The sequence below is a fragment of the Herpailurus yagouaroundi genome, unplaced genomic scaffold (genome assembly GCF_014898765.1).
Source record: "Herpailurus yagouaroundi ecotype Mexico unplaced genomic scaffold, PumYag 186, whole genome shotgun sequence".
NCBI lineage: Eukaryota > Metazoa > Chordata > Mammalia > Carnivora > Felidae > Herpailurus > Herpailurus yagouaroundi.
In genome coordinates, this window is record NW_024412417.1 from 47828350 (window position 1) to 47846512 (window position 18163).

At 56.6% G+C, this 18163-nt stretch overlaps 1 protein-coding gene across 2 annotated transcripts; it reads left to right on the forward strand.

The window, feature by feature from the left end:
• Nucleotides 1-6672: 6672 nt before the first annotated feature.
• On the forward strand, nt 6673-10341 carry LY6L (lymphocyte antigen 6 family member L). Of its 2 annotated transcripts, XM_040494593.1 has the most exons (4): nt 6696-7138; nt 7283-7375; nt 7472-7588; nt 9316-10341. In XM_040494593.1, exons 2-4 carry the CDS (start codon nt 7300-7302, stop codon nt 9531-9533), a joined length of 411 nt encoding a protein of 136 aa, XP_040350527.1. In that variant the 5' UTR covers nt 6696-7138; nt 7283-7299; the 3' UTR covers nt 9534-10341. The 2 variants fall into 2 exon arrangements, with proteins under 2 accessions (XP_040350526.1, XP_040350527.1); XM_040494592.1 differs by having other exon boundaries at nt 6673-7138; nt 7472-9418.
• Nucleotides 10342-18163: the final 7822 nt, after the last annotated feature.

The following is an 18163-nucleotide window of genomic DNA, read 5'->3' on the forward strand; positions in this document are numbered from 1 at the left end:
TATTTCCGTATCTTCCAGCCCACCGCTCCCACCGGCCCCCCCCCCCCCCCGGCCGGCCCCCCCCCCCCCGCCCTTGGCTCGCACCTGCGCCGACCCCCCGCGGAGCGCCCACGCAGGTGTCTAAGCTGCCCTGGTGCTTCCTTCTCGCTCGGCTTCATCCGTCCTCGCTTCGCATGTCCCTTTCTGTTGTCCACCCGTGTCTCGCGGCTCCGAGTGCCTGTCGCAACGTGTCGCTTCCTGTCTCCAGGTGTCTTACTTCAGCTATTACACCTCCGGGCCGCGTCACAGCTGGTTTTCAGGGACGTGTTCAGCCGCGGGTTTCACGCTCCCTTGGGGTTGTCTGCGAACAAGGCTGCCCTCTCCCGGCGGCGCGGGGAAGTGCGGCGCCTGTGACTGCGGTCGGTCCGTCGGGCGGGTCTGTCGGTCGGTGGGAGGGTGGGAGGGTCCGCGCCTCCGAGATGGTGCTTCTTCCGGCGGCGGCGAGTGCTTTTCCCTTCTTATCTTTCTCCACATTTGCCACCAAGCCTGCAAGGGTCCGCGCCCCAGGAAGGGATGCGTTTGGCTGCCCCTGCGTCCCTGTCCACGGCGTGGGGGGGGGGGGGGGAGCAGTCCTCGGGCTACCAGGTCTAAGTTCTCCAAAGTAGCCCCGGAGGCGCCACCCCTCTCCTTCTGGGGCTGGCTTTTGCCTGTGGCCGTCGCCCTCGGACTCTCCCCCCCAACCTCGGTCTGCACAGCAGGTGCCCAGGACCAGACACCCCTCCCAGAACTGTGCGGCTGCTCCTCCCCAAGGACCTTTGTGGCATCGCCCTCATCTCCGGGGCGCGCTGAGGTCATGAGAAAGGTGGGGTTCTGTTGCCTTTCCGTTGACCTGCGTTCCTTTCCTCCCTAGGAAGAGGACGCAGGCTCGGATACAGGCAGCTGAAATTGTCCTCGGGCATCCCACACTTCAACGTGGGTTTTTTAAATTTAAGATTCTCAATTTGTTGTTAGTATATGGAAAAACGGTTGGGTTTTATATGCTGATCCTCCAGCCAGTGACCTTTCTGAATTCATGTGTTCGTTCCAATAGTTGCTCTGTACCTCATACTGGACTGTCTAAATTCAAAATCATAGGGCGTCCAAGGGATGGCAGCTTGACCCCATCTTAAATAGCAGTGGTGACAACAGGGGAGAAACAGTGGTTCCTCACCATCGCAGGTGCCCCTTATCAGATCGGAAAGGCCCCTTCATTCCTAGCTCGCTCAGAGAGTTATCGTAAATTGTGTTGAATTTAATCAAATTACTTTCTGCATATATTAGAAGAAAGTATGTTTTCTTTTGGGGGGGGGCACTGGTGATTTCCTGATATTATTCTTAGGATACATTTTCATTAAATTTTATGGGAGATTGCCCTGGAGTTTCCATTTCTTATAATACTTTGTCCATTTTTTAAAAATCTAGCTTATAGGGGCGCCTGGGTGGCGCAGTCGGTTAAGCGTCCGACTTCAGCCAGGTCACGATCTCGCGGTCCGTGGGTTCGAGCCCCGCGTCGGGCTCTGGGCGGATGGCTCGGAGCCTGAAGCCTGTTTCCGATTCTGTGTCTCCCTCTCTCTCTGCCCCTCCCCCGTTCATGCTCTGTCTCTCTCTGTCCCCAAAAAAATAAATAAACATTGAAAAAAAATTTAAAAAAAAATCTAGCTTATGCAGCCTCTGAAAATTAATGAGGGAGTGTTCATTTCTTGGTTTCCTCTGAAAGAGATTCTGGAAGATTGATGTTATCTTTCCTTTGATTGCTTGGAAGAATTAACCAGTGAGAGCATCTAAATCTGAAGTTTTTCTTTGTGGGAAGCTTATCTTCAATCAGCTTTGGGACTGTAATTAGGTCCCAGGTGCCTCGGGGCTCAGCCTCAGTGACTCTGGGGGCTGTTGTCTTGTATTTACCACCTTGTTAGGTAGTATTCTCTCTCGTGGATGTACACACATGTGACTAAAACTTCTATCCAGGTCTGTTTTCATTCCTTTGGGGTAAAAGCCCAGAAGGGTGACGGCTGGGTCGCAGGCGAAGAAGAGTACGTCTAACCCTATAAGAAACTGCCCAACATTTTCCCAAAGGGCTGCAGCTTTCTGTGTCTGCCCCTGGCACCTCCGGAGAGTTCCAGCACTAGGCACCGTCTGTCTTCGACCGTAGCTGGTTTTGCAGGCATCTAGGGGTATCCCGTTGCGGTTTTAACTTACATTTTCCTGGTGGCTAAAGATGCTGAACATCTTTTCGTGAGCTTTTTGCCGTCTGGATTTCTTCAATGGTGAAGGGTCTATCCAGATCTCTTGTCCACTTATCATACGGTTGTTTCCTTTGTATAAAATCGTACGCACCGTTTTCACAGACACAAATATTTTCTCCTGGCTTTGGGTTTCAGTTTTATTCCCTTAAACTATCTTAAGAGCAGACGCTTTTAATTCCAATGAAGTCGAATTTATACTTTTTTTTTCCCTTTAGAGATCATGCTGTGTGTGTCCTAAGAGACGTTTATCTAGCCAAAGTCACGCAGATTATCTCCTGTACTTGTTTCTAGAAGACTGTGAGTGTTGGGTCTTATGCTCGCATATTAGACCCATTCCACAGATGAATGCTGGATGATTACATCCAGTACCTGAGGAGCCACATGTATGCTTAGAGATATGTGCTGAGATTTGCTCTCCTAGGGAAGCTTATTCCAACACCACTTACTGAAAAGACAAACCTTTCCCCGCTGAATTAGCTTGAAGGCTTTATAAAAACCAATTGAGTGGCTAGGTGGGGTTTGTTTCTGAACCTGCTGTTCTGTTCCACTGACCCACGTGTCCATCCTGATGCCCAAAACAATATTATTGTCTGAATTACCGTGGTCTTACAGTCAGGCTTAAAACCGGGTAATGTTGGGGGCGCCTGGGTGGCTCAGTCGGTTGAGCACCGGCTTCAGTTCAGGTCACGATCTCACTGTCCGTGAGTTAGAACCCCGCGTCGGGCTCTGTGCTGACAGCTCAGAGCCTGGAGCCTGTTTCGGATTCTGTGTCTCCCTCTCTCTCTGCCCCTCCCCCGTTCATGCTCTGTCTCTCTCTGTCTCAAAAATAAATAAACGTTAAAAAAAAATTAAAAAAAAAAACAGGTAATGTTGTACCTCCCGATTTGTTCTTCTCTTTCAAAAATGCTTTTGGGGACGCCTGGGTGGCCCAGTCCGTTGAGCGTCCAGCTCGTGGTGTCGGCTCAGCTCACGATCTCGCGGTCCATGAGTTCGAGCCTCGCGTCGGGCCCTGTGCTGACAGCTTGGAGCCTGGAGCCTGGAGCCTGCTTCCGATTCTGTGTCTCCCTCTCTCTCTCTGCCCCTCCCCCGCTCACATTCTGTCTCTCTCTCACTCGCAAAAATAAACATTAAAAAAAATGAAAAATAAATAACATGGGTTTTTGTGAGTGCTTGTAGCCACCTTCGATTTTGTCTGGTCTCCAGAAAGGGTAGAAGGGGGGTCCCACGTGCAGACTGCGACTTGAATAACCACCAAGCAGCGAGCACGTCTGCAGGAAGGGTCAGGTGACAAGCATCCTTCCAGGGACCTGGAGCACTGAGCCCCGGACCGCTGCTCCGGATGTGTGGTCCAGCGGAGGTTATCTTGTCCCTTCCACTCAGCTGCCTCAGCCTGCCCCTAACTGTCCATCAGCACTCAGTCACCGTGGTCTGGGACAAAATGGAGTCCTGAGAGGTGAGGGGCGAGTGTCCCTAGCCCGCTGTAGGACTAAGCCTACGGATGCACAGCCTGGGCTACCACCCAGGGCTGTTCCTGGAACCTGAGCGGGAACCAAGTGCAGTCATGGGGGGCCCAGAGAGCATGGCCAGGTCCCCGGAACATACTGAGCTGAAGCTGGAGAGAGCGTCAATGCAGCCGGGATCCCAGAACCCTCTGGACGGGGCAAGATGCCCAGTGTGATCCCAGGAGTGCCCAGCTCTGCCCCTCATCTCGGAGCCTTTCCGGGCAGCATCTGGCCTCGGTGGGTCTGCCGGGCCCACAGCCGTGCCCTGCTGTCTCCACTCTGGGGGCACAGCCAGCGCACGGGCCCAGCCTGGGATGGTGTTCGAATGGCCGTCGTCTGGAGAAGTTGGAGCCGGCAGGCCGGGCACGTCCGTGCTCGGGGCACAGCAGGATTTTTCTCTGTGCCGCTGACAAGGGAGGGTTCAGAGGGCCCTCTCTGCCGGGCAGCCACGTGGTCACAAAATGCTTCTTGGGAGAACGGAGTTTTATCCAAACCCCTGTCCCTACAGGGGCTTGTACATGCCAGTCTGGGACAGGCCTGCAGGCCCCCAAGGGTGGCCCTAACTGCAGCGATCTTTGTCAGGCCCTGGGGGCAGAGGCTGACAGTTGTGCAGGACAATACGCCAATACCCGTGACACTCTGCGCAGGGGTTGCGGGGGGGAGAGCACTGGGACTAAACGGTTCTAGAACCAGAATTATCTTTTCCCTCATTGAACCTGAGCCTCAGCACAACACAGGCCCCTCTGTCCCTCCTGGGGACCAAGGGACATAGGCCTCACTCAGGCTCTTGATTTCTGAAAGCCCAGAGATCTGGGCAAAGGGGCCCTCCCCCTGCCCCTCCCCTACCAACAGGGCTCTCGGTGGAAAGTGACCAGCGTTCCCTGCGGGGAAGCAAGGGCGACCAGTAACTGGGATAATATGGGCGCTGATGGCTGTGTGGCCCGAGCACGTCCCTCTCCGCTGTGACCAGGATGGCATACAGTCAGCCCCGCTCCAGGGGTACTGGCCTCACTCCTCCTGGACCCCGCCACCCTCACCCCCCTGCCCAGGCTCCTTTCTTCCCATCTGGGTTTTGTGGATTTCACAGTCCCAAATTCACATTCAATTCCGTCCCAGCTTGGACAGACAAATGAATAAACATAATGAATGGTTCGGGCCCCCCCCCCACTTCTTCCGTCCTCTCTAGGCCCATCCCCAAGCCGGGCCCCCACCAGGAGAGACCGGACAGGTGGAAATGACAGGAGCATCACCAGATAAAGGTCCTGAGGCTGCCCGACCGACCCCCCTCACCAGGGCTGCACCTGGCCAGGTGGGGCCCTAGGATGTGCCCCAGGCAAGGCAGGGAGGGGACGGTCCTGGATGGACCACTGCGTGGACTGGAGGGGAACTGACCCCAACGGGTTGCACACCCTCATTCCTAACCAGCACACTCTGCCTGCAGCCATCACTGGGCCACCTGGGGGCAGGGGGGCAGCGTGGTCTGAGGAGGGTACAGAGGCCCCAGGAGCCCAGTTCTGGGAAGGGGAGGCCCTTCTCCACCACCTTCCACATAGCCGCCACCCCTCTCACCTCCTGCTAGATTCCCGAGGGCAGGGAGGCTGGGTTCACACCATCCAGGCGGATCCAGACCCAGGGCCCACACCCTGCCCCGCTCGGCACGATGCTCAAAAGGATACGATTCAGGAAATCAAGGCCGGAAGGAAAAGAGAAAGGAAACACCAGGGGAGACTTTGCTGACAGGACGTGGTGAGGCCACCTGACATCCAGCTGAGGCCCCCCTGGGCATGAGGCACTGCCCCTCTGGGCGGCAGCCTCAGGAGACAGGGGGCAGGGGACTCAGAGGAGAGGGCAACATTCCTGAAGCTCCAGGCTGTCTGGTGATGAAGATTCTGTTTGACCAACCTCTAGTCAGGCTCCAGAACCTTCTCCTGGGCCTATCTGCGTCCTCCTGTGACCTCCAGTTTTAGCAAAAGCAGCCCCCACCCTCCACATCCAATCGCTCCCCACAGCTGACCGCCTTCCACATCTGATCGGTTTCCTCATCCTGCGCACGTGTGCACGTGCGTGCGCACACACACACAAACACACACACCCCAGTGAGGTCTGACCACCTGGCCTGCCCTCAGCAAGAATCCTGGCAGGTGGGCTCAGCCTGAACGCCTCTGCCCCGGATGTGCCCCGGATGGGCCCTGGCCGTGCCCGGACGTCTCCTCCCGTCCATCCACTCACCCGCAGCCCCTGCTGCTTTCTGATGGAGACAGTCTCCCCTCCCACGCGTGACCCCAGTGCCCTGGTCCTCGTGCCTGGGCAGACAGCCCTTTGCATAAGTCTAACCGGGCTTTACCAAGTGCCCGTGAATGTTGTGTCTTTACCGTCGGCTCCAGCAAAAGCAGGCTCCGGGGAGCGCAGGGCCCACAGAGTCAGTCCTAGGCTCTTGCAAACAAGGATAACGGGAAAGGGACACAGGAATGTCGGGAGGGATGAGCTGGGTGGGCAGGGTCCCGGGCTCTGTGCTGGGAAGGGCCACCCTCCACACCGTGTCCAGATCTTCCCCAAGCAGGGGGGGATTCTGATGGGAGACAGCCTGGCCTGAGCTGAGGACATCAGTCTCCAAAGCCCGGTCGCCCCGCCTTGCGGTGGGTGCGGTGACGCCCTGCTCAGCCTGTCACAGGTTCCAGACCCTCTGCGGAGCCCCAGGGCTTTCCAGGGTCCCCAGGCCCAGGAGGTGGGAGGAGCTGAGGGGCTGGTGGACAAGGCAGCCTTGCTGGCCCTCAAGGCCTCAGGCTAGAGGGTGCTCTTGGAACTCACCGCCCCACCTCTCCTGCCTCAGGACCCGGACCGCCCCTCACCGCATTCCACAAAGACTGAAAAGATTAAAGATATGTACCCCGTCACCTCTCCCTCCGCCCCCGCCCGCGGGTCCCCCCCCCCCCATTCTTGGGTTCTGGCTCCTGGCCTGGCTCTCAGGCTCTCCCCTGCGGGAGGGCCCTCCCTTCCTCTGTTCTCCGGCCAATGGTCCCTCCTCCCCTGCTTCCCTCCCTTGCCCCCAGCTTCCACCTTTGAGGCCTGAGGGGAGGGCCCTGGAGGCAGGGCTCCAATCTGTCCGTGGCCCCGTGGTGAGAACAGGGCCCTGCTCCCCACGGGTCTGTTACAGCGAGAAGGAAGGACAGCAGACGCGGGGGCTGGCCCACCCAGGGGACGGACCCTCAGGGGACAAGGGGGCCCTCCTTCTGCCCAGCAGCTGAGGTGGCTGGCTGCTGTCCTCAGGGACCCGGGGAAGCCCTCCCCAGGGCAGGAGCTGCAGAAGAGGGGCTGGCAAGTGCCCTGGGGCCCTCCCAGGGCTGACCCTCCTCAAAGGCCAGCGATCTGCAGCAGGTGTGAGCGGTGCAGGAAGTGGGTGCTGAGAGAAGCCACCCGGGGAATCAGACCCCAGAGCCTGGGGAGGGTCCAGGGAGGTGGGGAGGCCAGTGTGGGGCTGGGGGGTTGGGACGTCCCTCCCCTGCTCCTCCCCACCCTCAGGCTCGGCCTCTGGCGCGATGGGGGGACTGGGGCCAGTCTTGTGGGCTCTGCTGGTGTGTGTGGAGTTTGCCGGAGGCGGCAAGAAACAGCCAGGTAGGGGGGACCGCGGGGGGGGGGGGTGGGGCGGGGCTCGCTCGGGGGGGCGGGGCCCCCCCCCCCCCCCCCCCCCCCCCCCCGGCCGCCCTGCAGGCCTGAACCTGAGCTGCTACCAGTGCTTCAAAGTCACCAGGGAGGAGCTGTGCGCGCCCACCCAGTGCTACCCCACCGACCGGGTCTGCGTGTCCAGCGCGGTGGTCCTGACCAAGAGTACGTCCCGGGGCTCGCAGGGAAGGGGCGGGGCGTCCCGACACCGGCCGGCCCCACCACCCCCTGCCCTCTCCTGCCGCCGGACTCCAGGGGGAGTGTGCGCAGATCCTGAATTTTTCTCCTCTTTCCGAAGTACCAGGTCTTCCGTGCCCCCACCCCCCACCCCCCAGGAACTGTCCTCAGGGCGGAAGATCAGGTGTGACCAGAGGGATGGCTGGGCAGGGGAGGGTGAGCCCGGAGGGGCGCTGGCCAGGCTGCCCACCAGGCCTCCACCCCCTCCCCAGCGGCTGCTGTGGGCCTCAAGCGATAGGACTTTTCAGAACAAGCCTTCGAGGAGATTGTAATGTGGAACAGGAACCACATGAGACGTCACAGAGCAGACCACTAGAAACACTCTTTTTTCAAGTTCCAAAAACATCCAGAGAGTGGGATGCGGAGAGACCCCAACGCTCTCCCGACAGCCACCGGGCTTGCTGGTTCTAGCCGGATGGTTCCAGGCCCCTGGGGACCCGCCAGTGCCCCTCCCCCTCCGGGCCTGCTGGACCGTCGTCGTCCGTTGAATCACCTCCCCCTCATGAACCTCAGGAGGGGTCTCGAGGGGTCTCGTCTCCTGATTTTCCGGTAATGATGCCAGAAAATCCATGTGGCCCAGCCGGGCTTCCCGGAGATAAATCCGTAAAGTGGACGCGCCTGTGAGAAACGCAGGTGCATTTGGGGACACCCTGGCCCCTTTCCACGTGCACCCTTCAGGAGGGAGCCCCCGCCCCGTGCTCTGCGCCCCCTCCAGGCCTGGCTTCTCCGGAGGACGGGGGATAAGCACGTTGACGGCTGTGGTGCTCTAACGCCATGTGGTTCACGCCTCTTCCCCGGGTTTGCTCTTTTGTTCGCATTGTCTCCTTCGCCCTGGGCTCCACCCAGGGATTCCATGTCGGTTTGTGGCCTGAAGGCCCTGTGTGTGGCGGTGACGTGTAACGGTGGCCCTCCCTGCTGGAGGGAGCCATCGGCCCGGGCTGCCTCGGGGTCTCCATGCCGAGCACTGGGCGAGGGGGCGCGGGGGGGGGGGGGGGGCTCCAGGAGAGGAGGAGGCCGGCCTCTTGCCTGCCGCCAGGGACCCCGCGGCAAGGCCAGCCCGGAGCCTTTGCGTAGCCCCGGGCCGGCCCTGACATAACGTAACCGGTTCTCACGTCACACAAGCTGATAGAATTCAACACGACAATCTGCACGCCATAACGTAACGCCACCCGAGAAAGGTGGGCGGCCTTCTCTTCCACAGTTTGGGCTGCTCTGCGTGTTCTCCTTTCTCCCCACGTTCCCTTCGGAGGCTTGTGCCACATCTTGACAGGAACAGTGGGAGACGGGGCCACGCCCGGCCTGAGCGCAGCAGGGGGACAGCCGAGTCCAGTCTGTCGTCCCTGCTTCAACCCACATCCCCAGGACTCGCAGGCTCCTGGGCTGGCCAGGGCGGTCCGGGCCATGGGGCGCGGCGGGGAAAAGCCCCCACCGGGGCCAGCAGTCCCGAACCCCAATTTTGCTGTGACCTCGAGGGTGACCGTGGGGGCCGCTGTCCTGCAGGCCTGGGGCCTGGGAGGTCCGGTAGGCCCCGCGGGGTCACGACTCTCTGATTCTCAGGTTGAGTCTGGGCTTTTGAGGCTCACGTGGAAAGCGCCCCTCCCCCGCCTGCCCACCTCCCCCAGGCTGGTGGCCACCTGCTGTCTCCTCTCGCGCAGGATCAAGAGTGATGGTCCAACTCAGCAAGCGCTGTGCTCCCAGATGTCCCAACACCAACATGAAGTACGAGTGGATGTTGGGATCTATGGTGTTTGGCAAGATCGTCAGGCAGTGCTGTTCTGGATATCTCTGCAACGGGGCCTCCGCCACCCGCTCGGCCCTTCGAGGAGGGTTCCTGCTTGGGGCAGCCCTCGGCCTCCTCTGGGCCCTGCTGTGAGCCCCTTCCTCTTGGCCCCGCAGACCCACTGCACCCTCCCGACCCCCGCCTCTGCCCTGCCTCCGTCCCTTTCAAGACACTGGCGGGGGGACCCTCCCCCTCTGAGGTAGCGGGAAGGGTACCGCTGCCTCCATCCTGGACTTGGCCACCTCTCCCATCCCTGCGGGAGCCCTGTGCTCAGACAGCCAGGAGTTAGCAGTCCTGCCCTGCCTGGGGGATGGTGGGCGTGTCCCAGCTCGGGGTAGCCGCTCCCTGTGCAAGGTTTCATGCCCCGAACACACTGTCCAGGGCCCTGCAGGGACAAGAAGGGCCTGGCCAAGGCCAGAGGGCGGCTGCGGCCCTGATTCTGGCTCTGACGTGGCCACACACACCCCCGGCCCCGCCCCCTCCATCCGTAAGTGCTGTGGGTGCCCACCCCGGGGCGTTGAGACCACCACCACCACTGCTTCTGGAGACAGTGAACTCACTGCCTGACCGCTCGGCGCCCCTGTGCCTCCAGCCACCTCCACCTGCCGTGCCCGGACCACGTCCCTCCAGCCCACCTCTCTACAGACCCCCGTGGCTGTGCACCGTCTGGACAAAACCATCCAGCTGGGCCGACCGAGCATGGGGACGGCCCCCGGGTCCCGGGCCCAGCACTGGGTTGCAACCCACTGGGTTGCTTACCGGAGTCATGGGCTCCGGAGGGCCGGCAGGCCGCTGCGTGGACGTGGGGGAGAGACCGGAGGGTCGGTCAGGGTCTGGGGCGTGTGGGTGGTGCTCATGGAAGGAACTCGGATGCAGAGACGCCAGGAGGGGACGGCTGGGGAGTGGGGTGGACGAAACCCACGTTTGGGGGGCAGCTGGGTTGGAGAGAGTGAGGGCTGGTGGAAGGGACAGCCCCTGCCTGGCCTGCGGGAGGAGGGTTGCCCAGGCGAGGGCACAGGTGAGGAGGAGGTTGGGACAGGTGGAACCGGTGACAAGCTCAGGGCTGTCCAGGCCGAGCTGGGGCACCCACGGGACACCCGGGGGCACATGCTGGAGGACGGGGCCGGGAGTGGGGGCCCTGGGTGGGAGGGGGAGCAGGAGAGTCTGTGGGCGGGGCTAGCATCAACAGGTGGCAACATCCTGGGCGCCCCCCACCCCCCAGTGCTCCTCCAACCAGCCACCCCCGGTCCTCACACCCCCCCCCAGCAGGGTCTGCACACCAGCCTGCCTTCTGTGGCGCACCTGCCCCCAGTCCCCAACTACTTGTCATTTTCCCCATGGACTCAGGTGGACTCATGCCCACGGCCTTTGCAGGGTGGGGACAGCCCGGGGTCGTGGCTCACCGCTGTGCCAGGAGGTCACTGGAGGTAAGACGAGATCTCAGGTGAGATCTGGGACAGGGACAGGGCCCGGGGCAGGACCTTCCCTGCACTATGCTTGTGAGTTTTCGTGCCGAATTTAACCTCACCGGTCCCCGAGGCTGTCCGGGCAGGCCTGTCTCCACCTTCGTCCCAGTGTCCCCACGCAGGGCTCGTTGGGGCACCAGGAGTCTCTGGTTCCCTGAGCTTGGGGCCGGAAAGCCAGGGCAGAGGGGACTCAACCGCTGGTGCAGGGGTCAAGGTCTTCCTTCGAGCGGCGTTTACCTAGGAAATACGTGTGTGTGAACTGGGGCAGGAGCCACCGTGCCCTGTCCACACGCCCACCGTCCCAGCCCCTCTCTGCTTCCCTCGCCACAAAGATAAGACCCTTCAGAACTGGGGGCCCTGGTCCCTCCTCTGGACAGAGGACCAAGGATTGCAGCCCCTCAGCTGGAAATGAGAAGCTTTGCTGAATAAATGGGAAAATGCGCCCATGAAGAGAGAGTGACCAGTGGGGAAACCCCACGAGTGCCGTCAGAGGCTCAGCGAGGCCAGTGAGATGGGGCCAGGGCCCGCAGCGGGGCCTCTGTGTTGGACCCAGCCACTCAGCTTCCCAAGTCCCCAGTGCCGTGTGACTGTCCCCAGCCCTCCTGGACGCCAAGCCACATGGGACCCCTGTTGCACAGTAGGAAGGCCACACTGTCCATGGGTGTTGCTATACTCACTTATTAGTCCCAGGAGTTTTATTGCTGATTCTTTGGGGATTGGGTTCTCTTTCATACTCAGTGCTGGAAAACTCAGGTCCCGATACAAGCCTCCCCAGCCTCCTGGTGGCGCATCTGTGCCCACTGGGGGCTCATCTCCAGTCTGGGTCACGCCCTGCTTTCCGTTTCTTCCACCCGCCTCCTTCATAAACACTTGAGTTTCTGATTCTCCTATCTGGCACTACCGTAGCTCTTTAGCTATAAAACCGATATGGTGATTCAATGTTCTTGGTCTCTCTCTTTGATGCGGGTCATTGGCTCTGTGTGCTGGGCTCGACCAGGGGAATCCCTGTCCCGTGGTGGGACTTGACTGCCCCGATGGAGCTCAGGTGTCTCTGCCCAGACGCCCTGCGTGAGGAAGAGCTCTCAGAAGGCACTTGGAGAGCAGGCGAGGGCGGTGCGTGGGCTGCAGACCTTGAACGGAAGAGCCGGCCGTGGGGGGTCCCAGGGTCACTGTCACCCCCTCGGCCCTGGAAAGTAGACCCAAACATCTGTACTGCAAGGCCGCCATGCCTGCTGGACGGATCTGTGCATTCGGTCACATGCTAACTTCACGCGTGAGAGAAACCACACTCCCAGCGTCTCCCGCGGGCTCTGGTCCCTGGTACACCACTGACCCCGGGGCACAGCCACCGGGGCCCTCACTTTGTCTTCAATGCCCAGATTTTGCCATTTAACAATAAATTATCCCCTGGGCCATGTTCTCTGACCACGTCTCCCTGTAAATTAAATGGCCATGACAAGATGAACTTGAACATCCCAAATATTTGGCGATGAAATTATTGTACCTCCGTTAGCTCATCTGCTGAAGGAAGAAATTATAGCGGTTCTTTCGTTCCCTGAACTCAGCAGTAATAAAATCCGTACAGACTTTTTGTCTTAATATTTTCGTTAATGTTTATTTACTTTTAAGGGGGGGGGAGGGGCAGAGAGAGAGGGAGACACAGAATCCGAAGCAGGTTCCAGGCTCCGAGCTGTCAGCACAGAGTCCGACGTGGGGCTCGAACCCACACACTGTGAGATCATGACCCGAGCCCAAGTCAGATGCCCAACTGACTGAGCCCCCCGGGCGCCCCCGGACTTTTTGTTTTAAAATGGAATCGGCACTTTGAGGAACGCGGGTGGACCGAAAGCTCGCGGGAGGGACGGGGCTGAGACCCACAAGCCGTGTGTGTGATCCAGCGCCTGGGGAAAGAGCGACAAGTCACACACAAGTGTGACTTTGCCACATGGGACACCAAAATGACAGAGAAGATCCACGAAAGCCACAGAGTGACAACGTGGTGACGAGCAGGCTTGGAAGGGAGAAAGAAGGAGGAAATGGGGAGGGGGCCACGGAGCACGGGGAGCTGGGGGGACTCTGTACTGGGGGGGGCGCCACCGACTGGCGGGGCAAGCGCCCTGATCTTGAGCGTGACGGTGGTCATGTGGCACAGAACCTCGTGGGAACTCACCCAACTGTCCACTTGGAAAGGGTGACTCTAGCATATGTAAATCACACTTCAGCGAAGTTGGCTGAATGGGAGAGGTTCATTGCACACCTCCGTGGAATAAGGCTGAACATTTAGGGGAAACGGAGTGTTTCCTGGTGAAAGCACAGTTTACTGACATTTCAAAGTTTCCTTCACACACAAGCACAGCACTGACAGCTGCTGGCACAGAAGAGGAAATGGCATTTTTGCGTCGGTGCTGTGGTGAGATCTTTGCAAACGTATCACGCGAGGACGTGCCGTGTGTGTGTGCGTGTGTGTGTGTGTGTGTGTGTGTCAATAAAATCGTTCAAGGGGCGCCTGGGTGGCTCAGTCAGTTCAGCATCCGACTTCAGCTCAGGTCATGATCTCACAGTCTGTGGGTTCGAGCCCCGCATCAAGCTCTGTGCTGACAGCTTAGAGCCTGGAGCCTGCTTCCGATCCTGTGCCTCCCTCTCTCTCTGCCCCTCCCCCACTCTCACTTTGTCTCACTCTGTCTCTCAAAAGTAAATAAATGTAAAAAATTAAATAAATAAATAAATAAATAAATCGTTCAATAAGGCAGCAGAATATAAAATTAAAATGAGGTCCACTGCCTGCTAAAACATTAAAATGAAAACCAAGAGCCTTTTTATATACAAGCAAGACCCAACTAGAGGGCGTAGCTGGAGAGAAAACCTCCTTTACGTTGGGGGCAAGAAAGCTTATACTTGAAAATAAACCTGACGCTAAATGTACAAAATCTACAAGAAATCTAAATTTCACACCCTTCCGAGAGGCAGCCCAGTGACCCCGAACAACTGTGAAGAGGCTCCTTGCTCCTGGATATGAGGACTCGGAATGGCATGAAAATGTCAGCTCTCTGTAACCTATAGATTTTTAAATGTAATGTGATTTCCATAAAAAGTACTGGTTTTCTTCTTGAATGAGATGAGTTGAAACGCACATAAACAACAACATTCTTCAGATCAGCTAGAAATACTCTGGGAAAAAGCAGAGTTGTGGGGGAATTAGTGCTACCAGACGTTAAACCACACAAAAAACAAACAAACAAACAAAAACCTCAAGACTCTAAACAGCGTGTTATTGTCATATGAACAGATAATCAAGTGAAAAAGATTGTGGGGACCAAAAACAGACCCAAAACGTATGGAAATTTTGTGGACGACAAAGGAGGAATCTGAAATGACTGGATCAAAGACGAGGTTCAAAAATGATTGGTATGTAAGCAAATGCAAACGCATGGCTATGTGGAAAAGTAAAACTGGATCCGGATACGAGTGTCCACACAGCACGTGAGAGCAAGCAAAATGCTAATTAAACAATGAAAACTACGCAGATACCAAAATAAATGGGATGTGAATATCTTGAAAACCTGGGTGCAGAGAAAGTCTTCTTTAGTATTAATCAAGATCCAAATATAAGAAATAAAGAGATATGTGAGATGACCCTGGGGGGGCTCAGTCGGTTAAGCAGCCAATTCTCAATCTTGGCTTGGGTCATGACCTCACGGTTTGTGGGATCGAGCCCCAAGTCAGGCTCCGAGCTGACTGCTTGGGGCCTGCTTGGGATTCTCTCTCCCTCTCTCTCTGCCCCTCCCCCTGCTCGTGCTCTCTCTGTCCCTCTGTCTCTCTCTCTCTCTCTCAAAATAAATAAATAAACATTAAAAATAAAGACAGATTGGGGCGCCTTGGTGGCTTAGTCAGTTAAGCATCTGACTTCGGCTCAGGTCATGATCTCACAGTTCATGAGTTCAAGCCCCGCATCAGGCTCTGTGCTGACAGCTCAGAGCCTGGAGGCTGCTTCGGATTCTGTGTCTCCCTCCCTCTCTTCCCGTCCCCCACTCACGCTCTGTCTCTCACTCTCTCAAAAATAAAAAAACATTAAAAAAAAAATTTTCACCCCAGGGGCTATATTGAGGAAAGGGGAAAAGCCTGATAGCAAATATGAGAAAAATATGAAAAAATGTAACAAAAATGATATGAAATACCACTTAAACTTAAGAAAAGATGTCTGCCGTCACCTGCGACCGAAATTCCGATGAGACGGTACCAGGGAGGGGGTGCCGCACGAGGTCGTGTGCAGGGCGTCCAGGGCGGCCTTGCCGGGGCTGGGTCAGGTTGGGGGAGGGTGGGCTGGGCAGGGTCCCCTGCACGGAGAGAAATTCTGTAAAGATGCTTATGGAAACCCAGGCTCGCTCCTGAGCTGTGCACACAGGCTGGGCCCTGAGCAGCGGAGACCATGAGGACCGGACCACGGGCACCAGACGGGCCACTGGGTGTCCAGAGACAGCAGCCTTGGAAACCTGGGCCAGCACAGAAGCCAGAACGCATGAACCCGGGTCTGCGCTCGTAGCATAAACCGAACCGGGTGGACTGCGTCTGCCAAAACGAGAATATCAACACTTCCCATCAGATGGAAGGAAGCTTCGGCGTCTCCTAGCCTCACGTTCAAAGTTACTCTTTTTTTTTTTTTCAACGTTTATTTATTTTTGGGACAGAGAGAGACAGAGCATGAACGGGGGAGGGGCAGGGAGAGAGGGAGACACAGAATCGGAAACAGGCTCCAGGCTCCGAGCCATCAGCCCAGAGCCCGACGCGGGGCTCGAACTCGCGGACCGCGAGATCGTGACCTGGCTGAAGTCGGACGCTCAACCGACTGCGCCACCCAGGCGCCCCTCAAAGTTACTCTTTATACGGAAGATCGGGCAAAACCCAACTAGGAATCATCACACAAAGCCTTCGAAGCAGTTGGTGTAAAAATGCCCCAAGAACGGAGGGCAAACACGCTTGAGGCGAATGGAGAGAGAAGTGTCAGCGAGAGGGGAAACACACGGAGAATGACAAAACGGGACTTGTGGCACCGAAAGACACAATCGCCAGATTAAAACCCTCACCTGCTGGGCTCGGTAGCATGATGAGGACGAGAAAAGAAAGACTCAGACAACCTGGGGATAAATCGCAGCGATCATCCAGTCTGAACACGACACGAAGAAAAGGCGCCGAAGAAATGAACAGAGCCTCGGGGACAACACCAGAAAGTCTAACACGTGTGCAAATGACACCCTAGAAGAAGATGACAAAAGTGGGGGACAGGAAAAATATTCAAGAAACAGCGACTGGTAATTTTCTGAATTTGGGAAAAGACATAAAACTATGGGTTCAAGATGCCCAGTGAATCCCAAACATGGAGACTCCAAGAAATACACACGCAGACCTTCCCTAATGAAGCCACTTAAATACACTGATGTCAAAAAATAAAATAAAATAAAATAAAATAAAATAAATACATACACTGATGTCACATGACAGGATTCTCACTGCGGGAGAACAGAGACAAAACGTGTGGAAGGGGAAGGAAAGACGGAATGTGATGGAATGTGATGGAAGGGGGTATGTGTGCGAAGGTATATCCTGTGGCACACCCCAATAGCGACAAGCATGGACTGGCCCAGATGTCGGTTTTCAAATACTACCAAGTATCATTTCTTTTTCAAAGGAATCTGAATTTAAACAAAAATAGATAAATAAATAAAAAGCTAATCCCAGGACAGGGAGAGGAGAAATACAGCAAAATGCAGTCCAGTTCCAATCCGTGTAGAGAGAGTGATGGAAATACTTAATGACCGTTTGGCAAAAAATCACAATAACAATTGTTTTAGGCAAGCATCATCAGAAGAGACTAAGCAGGGGGTGCTCGGGGTGGGGGGGGGCGCTCAGTCGGTTAAGCTTCTGATTTCGGCTCACGTAGTGATCTCGCAGTTTGTGGGTTCAAGCCCCGCGTCGGGCTCTGTGCTGACAGCTCGGAGCCTGGAGCCTGCTTCGGATTCTGTGCCTCCCTCTCTCTCTGCCCCTCCCCTGCTCACGCTCTGTCCCTCTCTTTCTCTCAAACATAAATAAACATGAAAAAATTTTTAAAACAAAAAAGACTGACCGCCTGGGCAAAAGAGTGATGGGAAAGAAAACATTATGTAATTTTGAAAACTTTCTCACAAGACGCGTCTTAAACACTATAGGACAAGGGGTAACTTTGCAGCGGACGAAACTGGCAGATGCCACCTTAACCCAGTGATCAGAGTGCACACTGCCAGCGACGGGACACATCAGCTTCCCGGCCTCCTGATGTGATGCACCAAGAAGAACACAGCCACGTTCCCGTGATATTTTTGTCAAAAGCCTTGAACTAAATGTAATCATCAGTAAACAGCTAGCCGGAATGAAAAGACTTTCTACATTGTTCCTGTTCAAACAGTGTGAGGTCCTGAAAGAACTCAAGACTGGGGGCCGTCCCAGACGGAAGGGCGTGGGGACACGACGGGTAAGATCAGAATGGGACCCGGGGATTAGGTGATCATGCGGGATCGGTGCTAACTTTGTGATTTGGATCATCGTACAATAGTTGTATACGATGTTACCTTCTGAGAAATCTGGGTAAAGGGTTATATAGAATAATTCTTGTACTTGTTTGCAACTTTGTTATAAATCTGAAGTTATTTCCAAAGGCCGAGAGTGTAAGCTGCGAGCCTCCCAGCCTAATATCCCTGTTGATTCTTCCTCCACGCAAGTGCAGGGACAGACATTTTGAGAAGGCACATGTCCCTCATTCGTGTGTCCTAGGTATTTACAAAGATACTAAGATGCTCGCTTTGTAAAGACTGTGTCGATTTGAATGTGCTCTCACGCTGTCGCTCTCACATGGAGAAGTGTTCCTCTGGTCTGTTGCTGATCTGTAGCTTTCTCGTATCTGCGTCAGAGAAGATGGTCCTGAGCCGGGAGATAAAAGAGACTTTTGAGAACGGATCAAATCTGGCCTTGAACAAAAGCCAAGTTCCGGAAGGTCCTGTTCAAGTCCCAGCTGAGCAGCCGGGTGCCCGGGGCATGGCTGTCTGGTTCCTTTCTCAGAGCGAGAGCCCGAGGGAGCCGAAGGGTCGAGTGCTTTATGGACCGAGACCGCCATGCCTGAGCGGTCCCCTCCGGTCTCGGTGAACAAGCCCCGCGCACTCTCTGACCTTACACCCCACACCCCAGCAGCTCTAAGGTTCGGTCAGCTTCTCAGGGCACCCACGGTGGACG

Bases quoted from the DNA above. Each gene is read 5' to 3' on its own strand.
- LY6L (XM_040494592.1), top strand. From the start codon at position 7,300: ATGGGGGGACTGGGGCCAGTCTTGTGGGCTCTGCTGGTGTGTGTGGAG. The intron at 7,376-7,471 runs GTAGGGGGGACC...GCCGCCCTGCAG, and splicing joins AGGCGGCAAGAAACAGCCAG to GCCTGAACCTGAGCTGCTAC.